A 21,304-nucleotide genomic window follows, 5' to 3' on the forward strand; every position below is an offset into this window, starting at 1 on the left:
CAATATTTATTTTAATATAATGCATTATTCCATGGTTTGTTATTTCTTTATTTGTATATACATATGATCAACATAGATAAAGACCTTGATATACTTTAACACAAATGAATCGTAATTAGATTTTAAAAACTCATTTGTAAACACATTATAATCTAAATTCATTCATAGTCGATTCAACCGCCTAAAGCATGGATAAAGGTCGCTTGAGCTCGATATTAGCATTTTTGATGTCGTGTAACGCGTTTCTTGGTAAGGGCATAGAGATATCCAAACATGCAGATGAGTAGTATATGATGATTATACCGAACTGTCTCCCTAAGACTTTCCAAGTGGTTACCATTCATCGAGAGGATAAGTCCATGTTATGATTGTACACCATTAGTCCTTACGACACAGGACAACCCCGAGGCTCTATATGCTAGGTCTGTGCTTTGACTCGTTTATCGACGTCAGGAGGGTCATCAGGTGGTGAGATTGGGTATAGTTGTGACACATGTAGGAGTCAATGCATTGTAGTCTGGAATCACTGCTCACCCACAAGTGTTGATATCCTGAGTGATCTGATGAAATAATAATACATAGAATCTCTGGCCAGAGTATAAGATGTACATTAAGGAAGGAGTTATCCAATTGTACATGTGATGCCACTATTTATTCTCAAAGATGTGTTACATAGTTATCAAATTCTTATGCAACCCTCGATGAACCAATGGTTGCAGATTCGATCGGGATATATGAGATGAAGGGACTGTACTGTATGTTAATCATAACTGACTGGTTCTTGCAGACACTATCAGTGATACCTAGGGAATCATAGGGCGATGCTACTAGATACTCTTACTATTATTCGATGAGTGTAATCAGAGATATGGTTTCTGACATTCTCATGAACAGTTGTTGATACATAGAATATGGAAAATTAGGGTAAGTCCGAATAAAAGATTATGTCTTGAATCACACAGAATTGTGAACCCACGGCTAGCTGTATCTCTGAACCATTGAGGGTCACAAAAGTACTTGATTATTTTGTCCATGTTGAGATAATAAATTCAAAGAGCTGAATTTATATAAAACATCGAAATAATAAATTCAATGAGTTGAATTTATAGAAAACATTGAGAAATAAATTCAAGGGGTTGAATTTATGATTATTAAATTTTGGAGTTAATAAATTCAAGGAGTTTAATTTATAATTTAAATATTAAATTCTAATGTTGAATTTATAAATGATTTAAATTAAATATAATGTGTATATGTATAATGAGCTTGTAGGAGTACAAGTCCAACATACAAATTATTAAAGTTTTTAATTGGACTTTAAAAGTTTAATTAATTAATTAATTAAACTAATTGGACTAGAATAATTAATTGATTAAGCACATAAGTATTTAATTAATCGACACTAAGTTTATATATATGTGTATTAGGTTTAGGGCTACAAAAACAATTCTCCACTCCAAGCCAAGAGTTTTTTGAAAATCACCTCCTCACATTCTCTTTGTTTTCGATAATCTCTACGCAAAATATCTTCTAATTTTCTAATCCAAGTTAGAAGAGGAACAAGTAATCTAGTCATGCACCTAATTCAGATATCGAAGAAGGAGGTTCAAAGAAAGTTCGTAGGGATTTACAACAAGAGTTACGTCCGATAATACAAGAGTAGTTGGAACCGAGTGAATTATTCACTAAGGTATATCTTCTGACTTCCTATGTATATTTATTCGATTCAAACCATACGAGTACTCAAACAATATCTTGAATGTCAAGATTTTAAAAAAACATTAAAACTCTCTCTGTGTTTGGACACGAGAGAACACGAATCACAACAAATTGTTCGAGGGAAAGGAAAATCTAGAGGAAATGGAGCTTGTTGTAAAAATCAAACTAAAACATTATAACAAGCTCTGCAAGGTATATACCAATTTGTCCAAAATCGCACAAAAAATTTTGAGTGCAACATTTAAAAAGCATATTGAGACGCCCAAAATTCTCAAACTACTTATTTTCAGAGATCTTGGATTCTCAAAAAAGGGTTTAGCTCCAGTGCATCGAAAAAGATGAGAAGATTAAAAAAGAAACACAACTATTCTTTAAATAAACATTATTCTATTTACTCGTATTATATCCCAAAATTGAACAAACTAGTGAATAAAAGAAACTAATTTGCGAGAAAACAAACTACTAGAATTTGACGGAATTTAACTTTATTAATGAATAGCATTTAAAGAGTAAAAAGTTTTCGTTTGATATTTCTCCATAGTATGGCAACTACTCAAATTTCATATGCTCGGGAAATCACATATTCACGACATTATAAGTTAAGCATATCGACTCAAATCATTATTAAACTAATATTTTCGAAGTAAAACTTACATTTTTACCCAAAATCCATCACGCTCATACACACACATGGATATAGAACAGATAAAACTTGCAGATTCTTACATAGCAGAGAGCAAAGAAACATGGTTTCTATAAGTTTTAGTTTCAAGTATGATCCCTTCTCCTCCTTCCACCATAACTTTCTTCTCTTTGCCTTCTTTTTCCCCTGCGTTTTCCCTTATTATTCTTTTAAACAATAAAGAACTATTACCATTGGCCTCGAACTCCATTTTCATTACAACCTTCAATCCACCCTCTAGCAACTTATTCTGAACTGCCCATCTTTGAATTTTCCCAGAAGTAGTCTTGGGAAGACTCCCACACTTGACAAGAACCACCCATCCGAGTTCCAAGTTCTCTTTATTCTTCACTTCTTTTCTGATCATTTCACTCATTTTCTTGAACAAAAGTGGCTCCCCTTCACTTATTTGCACCTCTGCTACAAGGACTATTTGTCTTGCAACTTCAAATGCTGCAACACAACCTCCTCGAATGAGATTCAGACAGCTGTTATAGGCCGCTGTCTCTATGTAATGAGGGTGAATTTCTTGACCATTTTCGAGTTTGATGATGTCTGAGCAGCGTCCAGTCACGAATAGGTACCTCTCTTTTCCTATCACGATTCCTGTGTCCCCTGTTCTTACAAAGCATCCAGCAGTGTTAATGTTTTTGAGTCTACCGTTGAACACTTCGCGTGTTAAGGAGGGGTGATCAAGGTATCCAGAGGCATTGCTTGGAGAAGAAATCCAAATCTCTCCTTCAACTCCATCATTAACTAGCTCATGTGTTTCTTGATTCACTATTATGATTTGAATTTCTTCTGCTTCTTCTTCTACAGAAAAATCCAGTCTTGCAGTAGGCAAGAGGCTTTTGTAAACTGGGAACTTTTCATCATCTCCACTTCTCCAAGCCGTTGAAACAAAAGTACAGTTCTCTGCTAAGCCATAGGATGGAGAAATACATGAGGGTTTCAGCCCAAAAGGGCCAAAAGCGTCCACGAATTCGTCTACCAAAGCTTTGTATATGGGCTCATTGATGATGATCAAATTCTTCATGCTCTCTAGGCTTATACGAGAACTCCCTTTTCCCACACCTCCACGTTTTAAAACGAGTGGCAGAGTGAATGACGGTACCGGCGTGCAAGTCGCCTTGTACTCGGAAATCAACTCCAACCAAAGCCCAGGCCGGTTTATGAAAGATTTAGGAGACGTTAACACGCATGTTGCACCAGATACTATTGTTAGTAACAGGAACATTAGGCCGCAATCATGGTACTGAGGCAGCCAAGAAACGATGACACTATTCGGGTGAAGATTATAGGCTCTTCTTGCTGTTCTCACATTATGCGCTGCCGCACCAGCAGTAACGAGAACCGGCTTAGGAACCCCGGTCGCACCAGAAGTGTACTGAATCAAGTAAATATCATCCGCCTTACAGCCACTATATCTCGAAAAATCCCATTGCCCGTTATTCTCCTTCTGATGAGTCTGCCCCTTTATCTCCTCCACGGGGATCCATTCGATTATTTGCAGAAGTTCAGAAAGCCGGTTAAAAGAAGAGGAGTTCGAAGACACGTACTCCCTAACGCGGTTTATGTAACATTTCGCCGCTACGGCTGCCTTAGGCTTTGTTTGAGACAGAACTCTCACCAGGTGGTAGTGATTTCCACCAGCAAAGGAAGGGTGTGGAGGTGTGGTCGGAACAGCCGTAAGCCCTGCCCGCTGGCAGGCAAATATGACCTCAACAAGCTCCAGGCCCGGGTCACATAAAATGACAACAGTGTCACCCCTTCGCAACTGACGTTGCAGAAGATTTGATGAAACACATTGCACTGAGGTGTTCAGCTGCTCGTATGTCATGCTTGAAGAAGAACCCGTCGGGGCCGGGGCATCGTCGACCCATATGAAAGCAGGCTTCAGGTGGAATGCCGGAAGATTGGCCCAAGTGCGGAGGTAGAGATCCACCACGGGCTGGTCGGGGAAACACGGGTCATAATTTTCGTAATTCATTATACTTATTGTTATTATAATATAATATTTTGGTGTAATATAGTGTTATGTTTCATTCTATGTATATATATATATAGTGAAAGAAAGAAGAATCAGTGATTGAAACTTTAAGGTAAAAAATTGTCTCTTTTAGGAATAATACGGAATTTATGAGAGGTGATTCGCAGATATTCGATGAATATCCTAATCTCATTTTGGGGATAATATAAAAAGGGGTATGCTTTCGTTGTTATCTATGTTAATAGTTGACGCTGGCTAATCCTAGCATATGGATATCTAGTTATCGATTTTATCGTACATAAAAGTTTTGATTTTTGCTCATGATGTGTAGCTTTTCTACGTCAAAGTCACAAGTTTGAGATAGATTTCATTTTTTCCAACTCAAAATAAAATTTCTGTTTTTTTTATTTATATTTAGTTTTTTCAGTCTATGCTAAATTAATTTTTTGAATTATTGTGATAATTTGAATCCAACATTTAATTATCTTGAAATATTTTGATGTGTGTGTATATAAATTTTACATTAAAAAAAATGAATAAGAGATGGTTTTACGAATATATATTCGTTACATGCGCTCGACATAGTATATATCAACAACGAAAAGTAATATTTTACTATAAAATTAATATTTTTCATGATTCGAGTATAGTTGAACATTCATTTCATAAAATTGATTCATGAGACCGTCTCATATGAGTATGTGTATAAAAAAAATACAAAAGTTGTTTCTTTCTCATATTTTGTTGTCTAATCCTAGTATCAATTAATAGAAGGAGAAAAATAATGATGGTATAATTTATTAATCATTTTGCGATTTTGTATTTTATGTTGTCAAATTTTAATTATCATACTATATCTTTTCTTCTTCTTTTTGAAGTTTTTTGACGTGATGTTGACTTGACACTGAAAATCAGAATTTAGTAGTGTTTAATAAAATAAAAAATAATAATTTTATCAGAGACCTCTTCATTTATTTGAATGAATATAAAAATTAAATTTTGAATTGTACAAAAATATGGGAGAGTGAGAGTGTTCATAACGAATTCGATTTATTTATCAAATATCATAATCACTTTAACACAATCAACATGAGACAAGCTTTGGACTTTTGATTAAATTAAGCAATTGTAGAAGAAAAGTACGAGGTTAAAAAATACCAAAAACTAATTTATTCAAATGCTAAGTAAAGAAACATTTGATAGAAACACACATTAGAGCATATTCAAATGTGTGAGGAAGTTGGTGAAATGAAATTGGTCATATCGATATTAAAATTTTAATTTCATTATATACTTTTATAGTGATGAGTTGATGTTGCAGAGATGACGTTGAAATAATAGTTTTTTTATTATTTCATTTAATTACTTTTTATTTTAAAAACATAATAAAATTGCATAATTGGAAAAAAAATTAATGACACATAATTAACCTTTAAACTTATACTCAATTTTTTTTTAAAAAAACGTAGCATCATTAAATTAGAAAAGCACAAATAATTTTAAAAATACATATAATTAAAAACGGTGTTTATTTATATACAAATGCTTAAATTTTTAAAATGTTGTTGTGAGTAATTTTTTATAATTTTCAATTTTCAATTTTTTTTACATTAATTTTTTTATTTTTAAAAATAAAAAAAATTAAAACGACCCAATTAATTGAACGTTCACAATTTTGAAAATGAAAAATAAAAAAGAGTTGATGAGCTTCATTCACACTCTCTACAAGGGCACACGACCAACATCAGAATTCCTGGTAATGTCAATGCTACCTGTGGGGGCAGTGCCCTCACAGGATCTCAGCCATTGATTTTACATGGTGATTAAATTTAGGCCTTTGATCACATATGTGTGTATAAATCTGGGCCTTTGATCATCTCATGGGGACAGTGCCTCACAAGGTAGGGTGAAATGAACCAGAATTCCTCGTGTCGTTTCCTTGCAAAGAGCACGGAAGAAACGCTTCATCACGCGTCTTCCTCGCCTGCTGTCTGTACATGCTTTTATGGATTCGCTGTTAATTAGTTTATGGCTTTGCTTGTTATATATATAATATGATTAAATATGAATATATGTTCAAAGTTGACACTTTTGCCTCTTTTAGCTTTGGACTTTTTTTTTCTGATGTTTCGTCTTCATTCTATTGAGCTTTTCTCTATTTCCAATTATATGTTTATACTTCATTTGCTTAAACATCTCGTTTTTTAAAAAAAAATTATGCAGGATCAAATATGAACCCATTATGATGATTTGATATGTGAGGATAATACATTCTATCATTTACTGCATCAAGTTTTTCGAGCTCCGAAAGAGTGTGTGAGAAAATAACCAGTGTGATATTCCACAAAATGTTCTCGCAAATATCTCGCGACCTTTATGAGGTACCCAACCAAATATAAATATATATACATAAATAAAAGAAATGGATGATAAAAATACAAAACAAAATTAAAACTGTCACGCCCCGAGACGGGGGTTGGTTGACACAGGCGTTGCTCTCCAATTTACATTCGAAAACAACAAGCCTCAGAAGTACAAAATTCAGAAACCAGTCTTTTTGTAATGCCCGAGATTTAATTACTGTAATCAGATGTTGATAAATTGGTAGACTTGAGGTTATAGGAGCTCACGTGGAAAAGCCGAGCGTAGGTGCAAGAAAAACAAGATTTTGTACAGAACTCGTGGCGCCCGAGCGGTAGAAAGAGACCACCCGAGCGCCAATGCACCATAAAAATGATACTCGAACAGAAAGTTCGGCGCCCGAGCGGTAAAATATTACCGCCCGAGCACCAATGTGTGATAAACCAAGCATCCGGGCAGAAAGTGCCGCGCTCGAGCGGTACTTTCTTACCGCCCGAGCGCGAGACGTGTAATATGTGGGATGAGCCACCCGTCCTTGTGCATGTACGTGGATGTGTATATATATATATATATACACAAACGAATTCTTCAGTTTTCAGAAGAAAGAATCGAGAAAGGTACGGAGAAAAGAATTGAAAAATCCTTACGCCTTTTGTGAGAAATCCGTCCGTCTGGTTTTGAATCCGACTTCGGTATCGAGTTCCTAGCAACGTAGGCTACAACTGGACGTAAGTTTTACTACGTTTTGACATGCTTTGAAATTATGATATTGTCAGAATTGAATGGAACTCATATATGTTGTTCTTGACATATTAGACATCATAGAATCGAAGTCAGATTAAGAAACGGACTGATTATGGAATTGTTATGATTTTTAAAATTGAGTTAAATAAGAATTGATATCCAGATTGAGTGATTATCGATTATGAGATGTTAGAATTGATATCTGCCTGATATGGTATTGCTGGATATATTGAGATTATGATGTTATGCCGTTGAAACAGAATTTGATTGGATGCTGATTATATCCAGTATTGATTGAGTGGTGTATTGATATTGTACCCTCGATATTGTGATTGTCAGATTGAGTATTGACAGGCTTTGAGTTCGAGACTTCGACAGGGTCAGAATATCAGAAAGAAATGTATAAATTAATGTTGAGTTGGGATTGCACAACTCGAGTGAGGTTTGACTCGAGTCTCCCTAAATCACATACTCTCATTTATTGCATTGATATTTGCAATTGATGAGATTTATGATTGTAGTCTATTGATTTATAGCCATTGCATGTAAGGACTGCTGATTTGCCAGTCATCGATCGATTTGCTTAGATACTGAATGCATGTATTGATTACTGAGTCGTTGAGTCATAGGCTGATTCGCCTAGTCACCGGCTGATTCGTCTGGTTATTGACTGATTCGTCTAAACTTAAGCTGATTCGCTTAATTACAGGCTGATTCGTCTGGTTAGTGGCTGATTCGCCTAATTCTTGACTGATTCGTCTAAACTTAAGCTGATTCGCTTAATTACAGGCTGATTCGTCTGGTTATTGGCTGATTCGCCTAATTCTTGACTGATTCGTCAATTCTGCGGCTGATTCGCCCAGACACTGGATATATGAATTATATCGATGCCGTTAGGGATTGATTCATTCCTATCGACTGAGATTCGGTATAATTATTATTATTCAGACATCGGGATCCCTAGGTTAGAGTTGAGTCGAGTCTGAGACGACGTGTCAGTGAAGTCGAGTCTGAGACGACGCGTCGGTTGAGTTGAGTCTGATACGCCATGTTGATTTACATTGGTTATATCATTCATGTTTATTGAATGCTTGATATTGATTTATGTTTCTGATTTGAGACATGTTATGAATAATTCTTATATGCTTTCGTATATGCTTTTATATGATTGCATGTATACATTGTTTATACTGGGATATTTATATCTCACCGGAGTTATCCGGCTGTTGTCTTGTTTTGTATGTGTGCATGACAACAGGTGGGGCTGGATCAGGGTCAAGAAGAGAATGAGAGAAGATAGATAGCGTGGAGATCCGGACTTCGAAGCAATATAGGATTCAGCATTGATATGTAGTTGAACCTAGTTGAATTCTTGTAGATAACACAAGATTTGTATGTCATGTTTAATATGTAATTTGAGTAAATTACATTACGTTTCCGCTTTGTATTTTAAAAAAAAAAAAAAAAAATTAGACCTTGTTTTATAATTGATTAATTAGTCCCAATAATGATTAAGAACTTGATTAGCGTCCGGGTCCCCACACTTTTATTCATAATAATCATTGTCTGATACAAACTCAATGATAAATGTTTTACAGCGGAAATGTAAAACCAGAAAATACAATGTCTGAACAGATGCAACGGATTATAAAATATAAATCAGAACTAAGACAACAATATTCATCACCAGCCCCAAAACTGATGTTGCTCCTCTTCTTCTGACAACTTTTCCTCGTTCTTATCTGAGATAGGTTTGGTGAGTGAGTGATATGAACTAAGACAACAATATTCATCACCAGCCCCAAAACTGATGTTGCTCCTCTTCTTCTAACAACTCTTCCTCGTTCTTATCTGAGATAGGTTTGGTGGGTGAGTGATATGATTGTCACTCAGTAAGCGGGGGGCGGGAATAACTCTCAGTTTTCGAAATCATTTTCATACAGAAACAATAATATGAATAATATACATAAATTCTTATTTTCATAACAGAAATCAGTATTCAATATCCAGTATTCAGTAATCAGTAATCAGTGTTCAGTAATCAGAAATTTGACAAGTAAGCACTGAGCACGTTCGTTAATTTCATGGCTAAACTGATATCAGCCTCCTATATGTTCTCTCCTCTAAAGGGTGATGCCAGTAATCAGTAATCAGTAATTTTCAGAATATATGTTCCTACCATTAGTTCACTAAGTTTCGGTGCTTCAAAAACCAGATATCAGAAATCGAACATACAGAAACTTTGCTTTAAAACATAAATCATCAAACTGGATTCAAGATATTTATACATAAGCCCACTTATTGTAATTTGCTAGAATTTCGGTTGAAGTCTACTGGAAATCTGGTTGCTCTTTCTACTGGATCCTACTGCTCGAAAATAAGTACTCTTTTAGCTTGAAAATTCAAGTGATAATATCAAGATTTGTGGTAACAACAATTTTAGAGATTGAGGGTGCTATTTATAAGCAAAATTCTGACTGTTAGCCTCCCAATTAATGTCTATAATCTGCCATTGACAGCCTTTATTCCGTGTTAAATGCTTCAGTTACAAGTCATATGCTAAATTAATAACTTTCTGCTGGAATTCTGTCTGCTGCTGGATTCTATCTGCTGGAAAAATATCAGCTTCTGAAGTATTAGCTGATGCTGAAATTGTTAGCTTCTGCTGGACTTTTCTTTTGCTACTGAATATTGCTAGCTGCTGAAAAATGCTAGCGCCACTGGAAACTTAGGTTCTCACAAAAACGATTAATTTAAAAATGGAAAAACAAAATTCGAAAGTAGAACCGTGAATCCACTCACTCGAAGAATAATTTTCTTCTTATAATTGGTTGATTCATGATACAAATCGTATACATTTTTTAAAACATAAATATCACCTCAATCCTTATTTCACAAAAATTTATGACTTTAAATTTCTTTTATAATATTTGGCTGAAAATAATATAATTTGTCATGTTCCCCTTGTTATATATGCCTTATGATTGGATGTACAAAATATTTTAAATCATGATTAAAAAAACTTAGAATTTCTACAATATCAAATATTTTCTTAAGACCCAAGACAAAATATTCAATAAAAAATAATTTCAAATTGTTGAGTTATAAATTATTTAGTGGGTCTCCTGTGAGACGTCTCACAGATCTTAATCTGTGAGACGGATCAACTCTACCCATATTCACAATTAAAAGTAATATTCTTAGCATAAAAAATAATATTTTTTTATGGATAACTCAAATAAGAGACCAGTCTCACAAATATGATCCGTGAGACCATCTCACACAAATTTTTGTCTAACTTTTTTGAAGTCCAAAATTTTGAGTTCGAAATCCAATCAAACCCGGGGAAAAAGGAAAGTCTTGGGGGGTCTATCAGCCGCCTCCATCCAAATCAAAATTTTGAGTTCGAAATCCAATCAAACCCGGGGAAAGGAAAGTCTTGGGGGGTCTATCAGCCGCCTCCATCCAAATGCATTCTTATCCTTTACTTGGCTCCTAGTCCCAACTCAAAGACAAGGACGTTCTCTGGAAACGTTGTATACTATATTACTCTTCTGGGTTGGCTTGTCTTTTAAATAAAAAAATATAAAGATTCTATTTTCAGTTTTTTAAAATGGCTGAATGTTCCAGATCTATACTCTCAATAAATTAAGTCTGTACTTATCCTCAACAATCTATATATAATATAATTACTGTTTCATGTGGTAAGTTCAATGCATCTCATTATTTTTTATTATGATTTATGTCAGTTTATTTGTTATTTGATCATATTTATATAACACATTTTATTAAATGTTTGGTATTAATTTATTATAAATGAAAAACAATGTATATTTTATGATTTATCAATGACAATTTTAAGGGAATTCAAAATTTTCACGTTAATAAAATATAATCCTCACCTCATCTTCATTCCAAGTAATTGTAATAAGCTAAAAAATAAAATTTCGGATGTTATTTTACAGAAAATATCAATGAAACGTTTCATGGTCCAATCATGTTAATGGCGCTAATAATTTGCATTTATTTGGAGGAGCTAAATAATCTTAATCTGGATATATTTTGTCTTTTTCCTTGAACAGAATCATGCATCGAGCTCACAAAATCTCATGTTTGACCAACCAAAATATTGTCTTATTTAAAATTCTTGTCCACCTTAGACAGATGATATAGGTAGACACGACTCTTTTTAGTAGGATTTACTACTATTTCGTGAAAATCCGTGGCACGATAGTTCTTGATTTTACGATCAGAATGAGCGTTTCTTGATCTTCTTTATGTTTTGTTTTGTTCATTACTGAAATTGGGTACTCGTTTCTTGAGAAAAGGACAGTCTGTCGATTTCATGTGCGAAAAAGAATCATTCTTGATCAGTTTCATGAACTGGGATCTCATTTTCTTGGAAATACGAAATTCTTGATCAGTTTCCTGAACCGGGTTCTCATTTCTTGGAAATAAAACTGGTTCGTGGACATTCCATGTGCAAAACGAACGACTCTTGATCTGATTTTTAAAATACGGTTTTCATTTTATAGGATTGACTTAAGTGGAAAAAGAGGAAGAAAAGGTAACAAGAAAAGGGAGAGGATGAGTTCAAGGGACGAGGTAGAAGATGGAAGAGGGGATCTGAGGAAGCCATTTCTGCACACTGGGAGTTGGTACAGGATGGGCTCGAGGCAATCTAGTTTGATGGGCTCTCAAGCTATTAGGGACAGCTCTGTCTCGGTCTTGGCGTGTGTCTTGATCGTGGCTTTGGGTCCTGTTCAGTTTGGTTTCACAGTAATGTTCTGGTTCTGTCATTTTCATTTTCTTCGAAATATTTGTACAAATATGCCATGATTGCGAGTGTGTGATTCGAAATTTGATTTTAAGCAAACTGATACTTGTTGGAATAAGATGCGATTTTGATATCTTGTGGATATGGGGACCAGGTCTTACGTGGGAAGACTATGTTTTAGTGTGTTTGAACTAAATAGACTTGACTTTTTCCTTATTTGAGATATTTGCTATTCCTGTACTGTGGCGGACAAACATATTAAATTTTCACATGAACGCATGTATTTTTCTCGTGCTAAGTATTATGAAAAGGTGATTACACCTTAGAAATGTATCAGAAAAAAATTTGTATCGACCATCATACCACGAGTTTCTTGAACTGCTACTTTGATGTTGAATTTGTGATTCCCCTTATTATTTAAAGATACTACTAGAAGATAATTACTGATTCCTTATGTGCAACATACCTTTTGCTGAATTAATTATCTGTTTCTTGGTTATGTAGTGTGGTTATTCTTCACCAACACAGACAGCCATTAGTGATGATCTCGGCCTTACAGTCTCACAGGTTAGTGTTTCTCGACCTTTCTCGCCATTATTTTATCAGCAGCTCTCAATTTGGATTAATAACAATGTAATTTAAACAGTTCTCCTTATTCGGCTCTTTATCCAATGTGGGCGCTATGGTCGGTGCAATAGCTAGTGGTCAAATTGCCGAGTACATAGGGAGAAAAGGGGTATGAGATATGTCATTTGTCTTCGATACATATAATCATTTCTATTTCTTGATGGTGTGAAAGAGCTGATCTTGTTCATTAATTTGCAGTCTTTAATGATTGCTGCTATACCTAACATCATCGGTTGGCTTTCAATCTCGTTTTGCCGAGTGAGACATCCTACATTTTTACACCATCTATTTTTTTTCTTCTTATTTGGCACTGAGGTATAATTGTTATGTTTTTCCTTTTGCATTAGGATTTGTCCTTTCTTTACATGGGAAGATTGATGGAAGGATTTGGTGTGGGTATAATCTCTTACACGGTAAGCACCAAAAAGTGGTAGTGATTCTAGTGTTGAGAAAAATCATGATTGGTGTTTAACTTTATATATTTGATTTAGGTGCCTGTATATATTGCTGAGATAGCACCTCAAAATCTTAGAGGAGCGCTTGGCTCGGTGAACCAGGTACGTCAATTGAACTGTCTTATCATTTAGATCCATCTCACCACCAGTTTTAACTCAACTTTCTTTTGTTGCAAAGCTATCAGTGACAATTGGAATCCTGTTAGCATATCTATTGGGACTATTTGTTGATTGGAGATTGCTTGCAGTGCTAGGTAATGCAACGGAACCGATGAAAGTTCATATTAACTTTCAATTTATTCCGCTCAATGAGGTGTATCATATGATTTTTGGTGCTTGTGGCATTGTCACTTTGATGGTTTTTTTCCTTTTTAATTTATGATTATGGTTCCTTGGACAGATTGAAATCTGTAATTATACATATTCAGCTTTAAGTTTAGTTTTGTATCCATAATCATGTTTAGCGATCCAATTGCTTTTGTGTTTACCAAAGCAAAATAACAACTGGAGATTCAAGATTTTCCCGTTTTAAAAACTACTTGATTCTGGTGTCAAAGGTTCAGCAAAGATTTCTGAGAGTGATTAGTATCCATTTACGTTTACAGGAACATTACCTTGCCTAATATTGATACCTGGCCTCTTTTTCATTCCGGAATCTCCTCGGTGGTTGGTGAGGCTACAAAAAAGTATCGATCCCGAATTTCCTGTTATCTCCAATACAAGTACTGATTTATATATTCTTCGTGAAAATTAGGCTAAAATGGGAATGACTGATGATTTTGAAGCCTCTCTACAAGTTCTTCGGGGATTCGACACTGATATTACGCTTGAAGTAAATGAAATCAAAGTAAATATCCTCTCATTATTTTTATCAGACCCGGAACAGATGTTTTTTTCCCTCCTATAGCATTGCTTTTTATTTGATTCATTATGTATCATCCATATCCATCTGAGATACAGCAATTATTTTCTCGAACAGTTTAAAAATGAGATTTTAATGATACTAACTTTTTGGGGTTGTAGAGATCTGTTGCTTCAACAGGCAGAAGAACCGCACTTCGTTTCACAGATCTCAAATTGAGAAGATATTGGTTACCCCTAATGGTATGATTTCTTTTTCAAGGTGTCTCATTTTCCTATGTTAATTTTTCATCCTGTTCTTAAACATGGCTTGCCACACTTCTCCTTTTGGTTTTTTTTTCCCCGCAGATAGGAATCGGATTACTTCTACTCCAACAGCTATCCGGAGCTAATGGTGTTATCTTCTATTCCGCTACCATTTTCAAATCAGCTGGTGGGTAGAAGTTACCTCTTTTTTTTTCAAAAAAAAACTAATAATAGATTAAAATTCCTGTTATGTTACCTTGTATAAACAGGTATTTCTTCGAGCAATGCTGCAACAGTTGGTGTTGGAACTATTCAGGTGAAGCTTTAAAATTGTTACGTACTTTATTTTTCTCATACAAATGTTATATATAACAATGCTAGCTTTAACAAACTCTTAAGAAGATTTAAAATATGGCATTCTCAGGTTATAGCTACCGCAATTTCTACTTGGTTGGTGGACAGGACAGGCCGTAGGGTTCTTCTACTCGTAAGTTTGTTTGAAAAAAAAAAAACATATTAAGGTATAAAATGTTATCAGATTAGGTGAGAATATGGAGGTATATTTTACAGGTATCCTCTTCAGGCATGGCGATTAGTCTTTTTCTAGTTTCCGTCTCGTTCTTTGTTAAGGTAATGTTATTATTCGTTTCATACATCTAACGCTCGTTCTTTGTTTATGTTTTCCTGATATGCATATGTTTGATACTTTTACCATCTGAACTTGTTCTAAGGGCTTTGTGGCAGAGGATTCTTCATTGTATGACATATTCGGAATCCTATCCGTGGTTGGGGTGGTGGTATGTCTTAGTTAAGATTCATGAGTTATCATTAATCAGTATTTTTTTTGAAAAATAAAAATCTTGCTTGGTATAAACCAATTTATTTACTTCAATGTAGTGCATGATTCTCTCTTTTTCCCTTGGAATGGGGCCGATTCCGTGGCTGATAATGTCTGAGGTACGGTACTCTTCTCCATCACCTGTGCTTTAGACTCAATTTGCTTCATTTGTCAAATTAATACATGGTGTCATGATCCAAATCCCAGTTCTACAAGTTCTTGATATGGAAGCTTGAATCATACCTTAATTTTCTTGGAATATTTTTTGTTGATAGGATTTGTTTAGTCATATTTCATTTACATGACAGATTCTTCCGATTAAGATCAAAAGTCTGGGCGGCAGTGTGGCAACTTTGGCCAACTGGTTCGTCTCATGGGTCATTACTATGACCGCTCCTTTGCTTCTGGCTTGGAGCAGCGGAGGTTCGTTCCCTCCCGACATATTATATCAATTGTTGTCTGTTTCCACATCGAATACTAGAGTACTGTTTGGTACAACGGATGAGGAGAGTGTATTATATAATTTTGTGCTAATCTAATGTTTGTCTCGTTTTTTTGTCGGTCCAAATTCATATTATGGCCTGTGATAAGTTAGTGTTCGTGTGGCATAAACAAATCCTAATCTATCCTTGTGGGGAAATTTCGCCATATTACGTATGAATCTAGAGAGAGACATTTATCATCACATGTAAAAGGTCCACTAAAAATTAAAAATATATCGATGATAATCTAAGTAAGTTTATGTCGATGCACGATGAACGAAAAAGACGATAAATGCGACGTAGTTGGTAATGGGTTAACCCATTGTCCTAAAAGGGTTAAGGTCTACCATTTTCCGTAGCATATGATCCAGTTGTATTTGTTCTAGAGGAACTATTTGAAGTGTTTGTGCATTTTTGCAGGAACTTTCTTTATTTACATGATAGTGAGCCTTTTCACATTAGCATTTGTGGCGATTTGGGTACCAGAGACAAAAGGAAAAACTTTGGAGGAAATCCAGTTCTCTTTTACATGATAATGTCTTCTTGATTTTTTCCCCTGTTCAAATTTTTGCTGCTGTTGGGTACCTTTGTCTTTCGTTAATACGACTTCGATGCGTGCTTGAGACAAGTCCATTTTGTTTTGTTAAATTTTTTTAGATAGGCATACTTTTGGAATATGGATATATTACTATTTCATCTAAAAACATATTTTAAATAGTCTAAAAGAAAAAAGTGAATCAGGTTTGTTCGTTACATGTTAGCCAATGATAATGTTTTCAAAATCGGGTCGAACCGACCGAGGATTGGTCATTGGTCTCGTTTGGAACATTTTCGAAAACCGTTTTAGTAGTCAAAATCGATCAAATCGGTCGAACCGGAAAAACAGGTTCAATCAATTAAATGGGTTTTAAGATTATTTTTTTTTTGAAAATTTAATTTTAAATTTTTTTCACCTCAAATTTAATATTTTGTAATATATAAACATTATTATTTTGAAATTTCGACTTCGTAAAAAATATTATTTTAGTAATATTAGAGTTTTAAAATTTATTGTTTTTGTTTTTAAAAAATGTATAAATATAATTGATATTTTGAATATATTTATATAGTTATTTAATTTTTGTATTTTATTAATATATATATTTTTTTACTATATATATAACATTTTAGGTTTTAAAATATATTATTTATTATATTATATTAATAGTTATATATTATAACGTCTGTCTGTCCAATTAAATCAACGTATCAAGTTGATTGATTCAATCACCAATCTTTTTATGAAAACATTGGGTGATTTTATTAAAATGTTAGTATCCTACTTATTTTTAGTTTCATATTTATTTTCAAATATTACTCACTTCTAATTTTCTATAACTTCGTAATAATCTATAAATTAATTCATTTAATATTTTACCTACACTCTGATTTTGGCTACAATTTTTTTTGTACTCATTGGGTTAATTAAAATAATGTTTTTCATTAACACTATTTGGCCAATATCGATAGGGCAATTTTCCAACTATATTTTTGCCCAAATTTGGTCCATTTATGGTTGAATTATAACAATGTACGGAATGTTTTAATGAGTGAAAATTTACGCAAATATCCTAAATAAACTAAAACTACAAAATACAATTTAAATAAAGTTATTTATTTCTTTTTGGGAAGAATATAACTAAAGTTATTTGATCGAATACAATTCAAAAAAAAATTATTTGATTGTATAATATATTGTATAATTCTTATATATGTAAAAATATCTAAATAATATATATTTATATCAAATTAAGTGATCACCTGGAGTCCTGGACGGCGATTTTTTTAAACAACATATTGGTGTCAGCTACATAACTTTCCAATAATGTTTCCAGCAACCTAACAAATAATGATAACGATCAAACAGGACAAGATGCACGGCTGGATAGTGGTGGAGTCAGAAATATGATTTTGTCAGATTTTAATTTTAAACTCTAAAATATTTTAAATTGATATACCCGGACTAATATCATATTATTCCAAAATTATACAAAATTTACATATAAATTTTAAAAATTGGGCCAGCTCGCGGTGGCGGAGCCACAAATATAGCTCCTCCCGGATTGAAATTTTAAACTCTAAAATCTTTTAATATTTTAAATTGATCTACCCGGGTTAATATCATATTATTTCAAAATTATACAAAATTTACATATACATTTTTTTTAAAATATATTGGGCCACCCGAGCTAAAGTCAAGGTAAAGAACCATGTGGCTCTGCCTCTGCAGCCCGGTATAAATGTGTGTAGCTCCGCCACTGCGTCTGGAACCGAATATAGTCAACCATAAATACGTTCTTGTTGTAGTTGGCTTATACATAGATTTTCCAAGTGCAAATGTGGGCAACGAACTGATGTAAATACATGTTGAGATCTGATATGCATTTGTAAAGATGAAACTTCGTTTGAAAACATATGCAAAGCACGGAGAAGACCAGGGACAGAACGAAAATTTAAGCGAGTGTATTGGTTTTAGAATTTTAATAATTTTTGTAGAGTTTAAAATTTTAGAAGTATTCATTCTAAATTTTTATATACTCTATAAAAGTTTAATAATATTCGATGTAAACTTTTGTATAATTTTAATAAATCACGTGATATTCAAATTTGATTTTTTAAAACTTTACGAAAGTCAAGATATAGTCAAAATATTAATAAATTTGTAACGACTCCACATAGTTTTACTAAACACGAGAATAAAAGTTTAATGTACAACTGTAAAATGTCAAAAATATATTTGATTCGACCTAAAATTGGATGGACATTTAATTTGAAAATATCTCAAACTCATATATTTACTTTTATTTCTATTAAAAATAATATCGATGCAAAAATTTATTACAATACATAACAAAAAAATTATATATTTTATTTTCCAATTAATTTTTAAAAAATAATTATTCTTTTTAATAAGTGAAATTTAATTTTTGTATTAATTATTATATAACATTTTAGGTTTAATTATTTTATATAATTTTAGTTAATCTGCATCTTAATTTTGATGACAACTCAAAACTCATACATATGATATATTAATATAATTCTAAAATTTTTTCAACACTCATATATAAAGATAATTATAATTATAATAAATTAAATATATTAAAATTTATAAAGTTACACTAATTGCAAATATTTGAACATAAGTGTTCTCTATTTTTTTAATAAATAATTGTATTTATTTATTTTTTGTCAGAAATCTTGTCAAAAACAAAATTAAAATATTTTTTATTCAAAAATTTACTTAAAATTAATGAAATTATTTTAAGTTTGATTATTTATTAATATTAAAAATTATTGTTACATGTTTGTTAAAATATTAATTAATTAATTAAATAAACATGCTGTTTACAATATTGTTTACGACTATAAAAATATGAATGGAACTAGAAAAACTGGCTCCGCACACAGTCTCCGTTATCGTGACCGCGAACCATGAATTTGCGAATGCTCCAAGAAAGTCTGGAAGAAAGCCTTCAGACGGCAGGGGGCGCGGTAACTGGAGTAATCAACCAGGTCCACGGGTCTGTGTTGGGTCACGATGTAGACTGTGGATCCGAATACAAGAAACGCGGAGCAAACTAAAACAGAAGCCATATTATATCGCAAATGAAGCCATAATTGAGGAGTTCGTTACGGTCCATTTGAGAAGCTTCGATGATTATGATAATCATCAAGGGGACTAAGCAGAGAGTCAACAAATGGGAGATCAAGTAATGGTACCCGAGTTTAACGCACTTCAAGTTGACACTTTGAAGGAAGTCCGGCAGGCTGTGGCCATGGTGGATCCTCATTCCGACTGTGGCGGCGGCGGTTTCCTGAGATTGTACGCTGCCTGCTCCTCCGTCCATGGCTTCGGAACTAAACAGGGGGAGATTTACTGCAGAAGTCATAGGAGTGGAGGAAAGTTTACGAAGAAGAGGATGGTTCCTAATAGCTCGTTAAGTGATGAGCACATGTTTGCATTACGCATTGTGAGATACATTTTTTTTTCTATTTCTAATCTTTATTTGATTTCTGTAACCTTGTTTCTCCTAAATGCAGGAGGATAATTAAAAAATATGGTTAAGAAATATTATGAACTAAATAAATATCGAACCAAAGTTATATCGGCTGTATTTTCTGAGATACACACAGATTTTCTTACAAAAATTAATAAATTCACTTAAAGTGGAATTAGGTTTAAATAATTGATTTTAATATGATGTAAGAGCTCTTACTTATAGTTATGTGTTGTATTGTGCTTATGAACCACCAACTTATGTTTCACATGATGTTTAAGATGTCCATTTATAAATTCTTAGGGTTTGTATATATATTTGAACAATTCTTCTGTTTTTGAGCTATTTTTATGTTATACGTGGATTCGAATTGAACCCGCTTACAAACGAAAAATTCCCCACCCCAATGCTGTAGTCGAAACACTTTATTTTAAATGAAAATTATATTTTTGTTAGTATGATCATTATGGATGTGTGATGTTTTAAATCATTTGCATAGTGCCAACAAATTTAGTTTTTACATCTATTTTCCTGCAATCAATTTAATCTTTCTATCCAAGACGTTCTACTGTCTTTATCTAAAATATATCTCAAACTCGAGATCTTAAGATCAGATGAACTACAAATATCGGCATAATACATTAAAATTCTGTTCAAACTAAATACGAAAATAGCTTTCATTATCTAGACGTGATTGTAGGGAAGAAAAAGACTGACGTAGACATCAGGAAATAAATAAAATTAACTCAGTTTCCGTGTAAATCAATAATATTTAATAAAAATATCTAAAAATTATTAATTTTAGTATAATTATATTATATTTTCGATTATTATTTTTTAAAAATAAAATAAACCTGTCCCTCGTGAATTGTAAACCGTTAGCACTAGCTAGTTCTACCAGGTAATTAATATGCAGAAAATTAATATTTAACATTAATGCGAATTGAAGCACAATTACATTAATTTTTCAAGGTAATTTATTAATTTTGGTTTATACAATCTCCCTTCACATTAGTTGAAGCAATTGGATGGGTGCGCTCTTGGGCTTTACTTCATTGGAGCTTCAGATACTTCAGCCTGCCAACATATACATATATATATTTATATAATTAATTTCACATATAAGTAACTAGTATAAATTTTTTAAAAAAAAAGTTAAAGGAAAATTGGATAAAATTCCAATATTCTTATTATCTGATCTTAGAACATATTATCTTCGTTTTTTTTTCTTTTAAATTTTCTACCTTTGTTCCTGATCGTTCATCACTTTATATCCTTTCCCATGTTCTCCATAAGATTTGTAATTTGGAAGGGGCACTTTCCCATTCTCAATGTGATCAAGATCTTCAACAAGCTTCTGGTAATGGCATTTCACCTCCTCCACGGTCTTCCCAGTACCCACCGCTCTGGCCAAACGATTCCACCGCTCCGGCGAGTTCTTGTCGAAATCCGCCAACGCATCCTCGAACCGCTTGTTTTCCT

General features: G+C 33.3%; 2 protein-coding genes across 2 annotated transcripts; one reads left to right on the forward strand and one right to left on the reverse strand.

The window, feature by feature from the left end:
* Positions 1–2,441: 2,441 nt before the first annotated feature.
* On the reverse strand, positions 2,442–4,391 carry LOC140831913 (uncharacterized). Its single transcript, XM_073195622.1, has one exon. It carries the CDS (start codon positions 4,389–4,391, stop codon positions 2,442–2,444), a length of 1,950 nt encoding a protein of 649 aa, XP_073051723.1.
* A 7,134-nt stretch (positions 4,392–11,525) lies between these two features.
* On the forward strand, positions 11,526–16,457 carry LOC140832677 (sugar transporter ERD6-like 6). Its single transcript, XM_073196815.1, has 18 exons — positions 11,526–12,275; positions 12,778–12,840; positions 12,920–13,009; positions 13,099–13,158; positions 13,248–13,313; positions 13,392–13,457; positions 13,534–13,609; positions 13,961–14,025; positions 14,110–14,202; positions 14,379–14,459; positions 14,565–14,649; positions 14,732–14,778; positions 14,887–14,949; positions 15,033–15,092; positions 15,194–15,259; positions 15,360–15,419; positions 15,609–15,723; positions 16,203–16,457. Exons 1-18 carry the CDS (start codon positions 12,084–12,086, stop codon positions 16,313–16,315), a joined length of 1,461 nt encoding a protein of 486 aa, XP_073052916.1. The 5' UTR covers positions 11,526–12,083; the 3' UTR covers positions 16,316–16,457.
* Positions 16,458–21,304: the final 4,847 nt, after the last annotated feature.

The sequence above is a fragment of the Primulina eburnea genome, chromosome 5 (genome assembly GCF_022965805.1).
Source record: "Primulina eburnea isolate SZY01 chromosome 5, ASM2296580v1, whole genome shotgun sequence".
In the NCBI taxonomy this organism is placed as follows: Eukaryota; Viridiplantae; Streptophyta; class Magnoliopsida; order Lamiales; family Gesneriaceae; genus Primulina; species Primulina eburnea.